We start from the raw sequence: 6,046 nt of genomic DNA, 5'->3' as shown, positions 1-6,046 counted from the left end.
ACACAATGCACACATATCATTCCTGAATATGGTTTGAAATGAATCAATATCACACCTCAAGTGATCAATGGGATCAAAGGGGTAGGGTATCCATGGACATGGGTAGAGGACATGCTTTCTTTCCCCGAGACTACCACCAATACAATCACATATACCTTCTATGCTAGGATGATCTACAACAAAAACAACTAGAGGATCATCTTTAGTCAATTGGCCAACTTGTTCAACATCACCATTTTCACACATAAGTTGGTTGTCATGACTTTCATAAGACAATGTACTATCACTTGCCACAATGGATTCAACACTAGGTCGATCAACTACTATATTCACAATTTCAATTTGTACATTATCATCACAAAATAAAGGCATATTCGGCTCACTTAAAGACAAACTATCATTCACACTTACTTGGCTATTATCCTTATTCACTAGAGTGCAAAAGTTAGTTTGATTACCTTGTAGCTCATGTGGAGCATGGCTACTCACGAAAATTTAATTATGAAGGCTTTGATGCTCCATCAAGTTATTCAACTTCTTGCAAAGAGAGCCTTTCGTCCCTTCCAATCTCCCTTCCATTCTGTCCATTATTTGACTATCGATGGATCAAGCCTTGCCATGATGGATTTAACCCAACTAGGCATTTCAGATTCATTCGCCATTGTACCTATCAAGAGCTACTAGACAAACAACACAAAAACATCAAACACATTAAAGGTTAGAAAAAATCAGTTCGCACGACATATCAAAACAATCCACACACTCTCAAGCTCACACTTTTGAAGTTTTCACTCTATTGGCCTCACAAGTGTTGATAACTCGCTTGTACTCTAATGAGGTCACTTGGTTCCAATTGTGGATAGAGGATGGATTAGATTCTGATTTTAAACGACTCAAAAAGTAATGTACGAACTTGAACCAAAAAGAATACTACAACTCAAAAATGAGAAAAGCACACAACAAAAGCTAAAGACGAATGAACAAACATAAAGACTAACTAACAATCTAGTAGACGAGTACTAGTTTACCAATTAGTATTGGAACCAACGAAATTGAAACTAAGGAACAACAAAAGGAAACTACAAAATATAAAATTTGAGCTTAAGTATGCTGCGTGAACAGTAAAACGTGATGAACGTAGCAACCACGTATTGATCTCAGTCCCACACTACTTTTGTTATCCAATTTCAAGTCTTGGTCAATTTTTTTTTTCAATTTGGACTTTGGTGGGCTTGGTTTTAGGAGAGAAATATAAGTCTTGTAATCCTTTTTTCAAATTCAAAAGTGGAAGACTTGACTTTCTTGTACCATTTCCCTAAAACATGGTCCTTAAATCATGGAAGGTTGTTGGAAAAGTGGTTGTTAAAGTCCTTTGAGTGGTTGAAATTGATTGTAAAAGTCTTGAGAGATCTTAAATTTTGGAAATTTGTCTTTCAAGAATAACAAAATACACTCTCTCTTTCTTTAACTTCCAAGATCAAACATTCACTTTTTCTTCAACAATAGATGAAGATGTGAAGAACACAATTTTTGAATCTTGAAGTTCTAAGGTTCAAGTTGGACCCCAAACATCAACAACACCTTTCCAAGCTTAAAAATACAACACAATAACCACCATACACCTTCAAACCTTGAGCCAACAACACATCACACGTTCAAGTCTCAAACCCGCAACAACAATAGATCACAATTTGGTTCACAACAACAACATCAATATTTCAAGCTCAGATCTAGATCTAGACTCAAGAGTGTTAGTGATGAAGAAACTAACACTAAAAACAACAAAACAAACAAAATGACTTCTAGATCTAGACAAGAAAATAAAATTTTCGGCCAAGACAACGACAAATTCCAGATTCGGCCAAGAACTAGAACAAGATTTCAATTTTCTGGAATTTTTCAGTTTTCAGTATTTTTTATATTTTTTTTTTTAATTTTCATCCAAGTGAACCCAAGATTGGTAGTGTAGGAACACAACCAGCATTGCTTTGATACCAAATTATACCAAAACTCCCCAAGAACACAACAACACAAACACCAAAATCAGTCCACTAGTTCAAGAACTATGGACCCTTTTGATGACCTATCTCAAATTCGCAAGAAGAACAAGAAAAGAAGTGATATCAATAGTAAAACACACTAAAAAAATTGAAACAACACGTGATGAACAAGATGAACACAAGAACACAATTTTTGGATTCAACAAGACACAAAAACAGTCCACTACAAACATACAAATTGCAATAAGATAAAGATAGATATATAGACAAATGAAGATGTAATATTAACAACCCAAAAGCTTATTCCACTTTTGGACCTTTAATATCACACACAACCTAAACCTATCTCTTACATGATCTCAAGGGAACCGAAATCCCCAAGCAATCTCCGTTTCTAAGCGATTCATCAACACAAGGATTCCACCTTGCCCAAGGATTTCACCTTGCTAAGAGGCTATCAAAAGAGGTTAAAAATATCATCAAAAAATCTTTCCAAAAATGACCTAATAAGGTTATATTTATATCTATGGAAACTTATTACAAATGAATAAAAACCCTTGGAAAGGGGCCGATGAACAGTGACGGATGAACAGTAACAGCTTTGGAGTGTGAGACTTGTTCTCTACACTTCAAAGCTTGTTCCTTGGATGGGCAGCCCACAAGATTGGGTCTTCGCTCACGTCTTTATGTCCTCAAGTGCTAAGATGCCTCTTTGACCCGTATCAATTCCCCTCCTCCTTACCAGTATTGTCCCCCATTTTAAGTTGTCGAGCTACCCTATGGGGCCCTTGTTATGTATTATCAATAGTCAATGCAATGCCCATCTTCTTGAGACCTGCACTGGGTTTGGTTGTGCCAAGACCTCTCTTACCTGGATAGTAGCAGGGGCAGATGTACATGTCTTCCAAGGTGTTCATCCGAACTTCTTCGTCAAAAAATTACACTAAATATACACAATCAATTTTTTTTATGTATATATATAAGGTTGAACCCCCTTGACACAACCAAAAGATTTGGTTCAATGGCAAAGGGGGTTCACAATTTTGCGTGTGAGGCCTCACTTCGCGGGTTCAAATCCGGTTAAAGGTAACTTTTTTTATTTTTTACTTCACGGATAAATCTGGAACAAAAATAAATTTAGAAGTCACGGGTTCGAGTCCCCTTAAGACAACTTTTTTTATTTTTTACTTCAAGGACCAATTTAAAACAAAATTAAGTTTAAAAGTTTTTATTTTTTCCAAATAACCTAAAGACGTCATTTTTCTATTGAAAAAAGAGGTAGTATACATTTTTAATTAAACTCCCAATTCAAAATCTCTAAAGTCTCTCCCAATCTTTCTCTGTCTTTAACCCAATAAATTAAACCCCAATTCCGACTACTGATTGATTACCGCAGTCACCTAGTCGGACATCGCAGCATCACCTTTCGAGTTTTAACCTCTATTTCTTGATGTCGGCTGGTCTTCCCCAATCCCCAATTTCACTCAATGTCTCTGTTATGGCTTCTTTGATAATTTTTAATTTTTAATTTTTCTTGATTTTAATTTTCTAGAATCCTATTTCTATATATTTGCTACTTGATTTTTGATTTTTATCTGTAAAATAGCTTTTTTTTTTCGACTGATGTAAAAGATGGTTGATTGCTACTTGATTTTTGATTATTATCTATGTAAAAGCTTTTTTTTTGTTCATTTAATTAGGTATAAAGATGGTTGTTTTTTTTTATGTTGATTTATAAGTTCTAACTAAGTTCTTGGTACTTCTTGCTTTACGACAGTCTCAACGTTCAGTGAAGAAATTTTTTACTGTAAGACCAAAATCAAATTTAGTCTCTCATAATGATATTCAATCTAACCAAGAAGTAAATGGCAACCATTCAAAAGTAGCATTATCTTCTGAAGAAAATGCTCAAGAATTTGATTTGAGTTCCTTAAAGTTTAATCCAGGTGAAAGAATTCTAATATAAAGTATCCTCCAAAGCATCGTGATCTTATTACAAGAGTGTATCTCCTGAATAGTCCTTGTCAACCTCATCTCCACCTTTATGAGTATCCTCAAACGGATATTTCTGGATCAATGCGTCGTTTTAACCATGAATGGCTTGATAATATGTATCATGATTGGTTAGAGTATAGCGTTAGTAAGGATGCAGTCTATTATTTGTATTGTTATCTTTTTAAAGATAATAACATCCATTAAGGTGGAGGCGAGGTATTGTCAACTACGGGATTTAGAGTTGGCATAAAAAGAAAAGTCTTGAGAAGCATATTGGTCTACTGAATAGCGTACACAATCAGTCAAAGAAGAAATGTCAAGATTTATTACGACAAAAATAATCTATTCAATATGCATTTGATAGGCAATTAAATCAACTTAAGCATGGATATTGGATTCGCGTAAATACTTTGGTTGATGTAGCTAGACTTCTAATAACTCAAGGCTTTGCGTTTCGAGGTCATGATGAATCTAAATCATCACTTAGTAGGGGAAACTTTCTTCAAATACTCTCATGGTATGCAAAAAAGTGTGATAACATTCGTGCTTATGTGCTATAAGATGCTCTTTAAAATAATCAAATGACTTCTCCAACAATTCAGAAAGATATTGTGAGTGCATGTAAAATAGAAATCGTTAAAGCTATTCTTAAGAAATTAAATGGTGACTACTTTTCCTTACTAGTTGATGAATCTTTTGATGTGTCACGCAAAGAGCAAATGGCTATTGTATTGCGATATATTGATAGGATGGGATTTGTGATGGAGCGACTTATTGATATTGTTCATGTTCAAGATACTAGTGCTTTATCTCTAAAAAGGGCAATTGTTAATTTACTTGCTCAACATTCCTTGAGTCTATCATCTGTGCGTGGAAAATGTTACTATGGGGCAAGTAATATGCAAGGTGAGATCAATGGTCTTAAAATATTGATTAAGCAAGAAAGTAGATTGGCTCATTCTATCCATTGTTTTGCTCATCAACTTCAACTAACTTTTGTTGGAGTCTCTAAAAAGTGTATTGAAGTGGGAAAACTTGTAGTATTGGTCCCAAATATTTTGAATGTGTTGGGATCTTCTTTTAAGTGTATGGATGAACTTCGAGATTCTCAAAAAGACAAAATTCAAGAGACATTAGATATGGGTGAAATTACTATCGGTAGGGGCTTGAATTAACAACTTGGTCTTTCAAGAGCTTGTGATACTCGTTGGGGGTCTCATTATAAGTCTTTGACAATTTTATTCTTATGTTTGGCTCTATTCTTGATGTTCTTGAATGACTTATTCTTGATGCATTTAATATGGATGAAAAAGCCAACGCAATAGGACATCTCGAAAATTGTCGAACATTTGAGGTTGCGTTCATGTTAAATTTAATGAGAGATGTTTTGGCTATCACAAATGAGCTTAACAAATGCTTACAAAAAAAAGAGCAAGATGTTACAAATGCCATGGTAATTGTTGAAGTAGCAAAGAGAAAGTTGCAAGTTTTAAGAGATGATGAATGTAATTCTCTTATTGATAAGGTATCTTTATTTTGTAACAAGCATGATATTTTGATACCTAACTTTGAGGATCCATATGTTAGCTCTTTAAGTTCCCGCTGACGACTTGCCGACTATACAATCTTACAGCCTTACCACGTTGAAGTGTTTGCAATATTATTGATTGGCAACTTCAAGAACTCAATGATCGTTTTGGCGAGGTGGCCACTGATTTACTCCATGGAATTGCTTCTTTGAATCTAGTTAACTTATTTTCAAGTTTTGACATCAAAAAAATAATGAGAATGGCCAAATTATATCCAGATGATTTTGATGAATTTAATATGGGTATTCTTGAGAATCAACTTTCAAGTTACATTATTGATGTTCGTGATGTTGATGAAGGTTCTCCAATTTGAATGGGCTTTGTGATCTTTCTAAGAGATTAGTTTAGACCAAGAAACATTCAAATTATCCTCTGGTATTCCACTTAGTAAAACTTGTTTTACTTCTACCAGTTGCCACAACATCCGTTGAAAGAGCTTTTTCGGCAATGAAGTATATGAAG

The 6,046-nt window shown here is 34.5% G+C and overlaps 1 protein-coding gene across 1 annotated transcript; it reads left to right on the top strand.

Moving 5' to 3' along the window:
* Window positions 1-4,576: 4,576 nt before the first annotated feature.
* On the top strand, window positions 4,577-5,170 carry LOC107879069. The gene has a single exon (XM_016726194.1). The coding sequence runs from the start codon at window positions 4,577-4,579 to the stop codon at window positions 5,168-5,170; it is 594 nt and encodes a 197-aa protein (XP_016581680.1).
* The last annotated feature ends 876 nt before the right edge of the window (window positions 5,171-6,046 follow it).

Source organism: Capsicum annuum, chromosome 8 (assembly GCF_002878395.1).
Source record: "Capsicum annuum cultivar UCD-10X-F1 chromosome 8, UCD10Xv1.1, whole genome shotgun sequence".
Classification (NCBI taxonomy): Eukaryota; Viridiplantae; Streptophyta; class Magnoliopsida; order Solanales; family Solanaceae; genus Capsicum; species Capsicum annuum.
The sequence above is the reverse complement of the archived record's forward strand: the minus strand, read 5'-3'. Positions and strand labels throughout refer to the sequence as shown.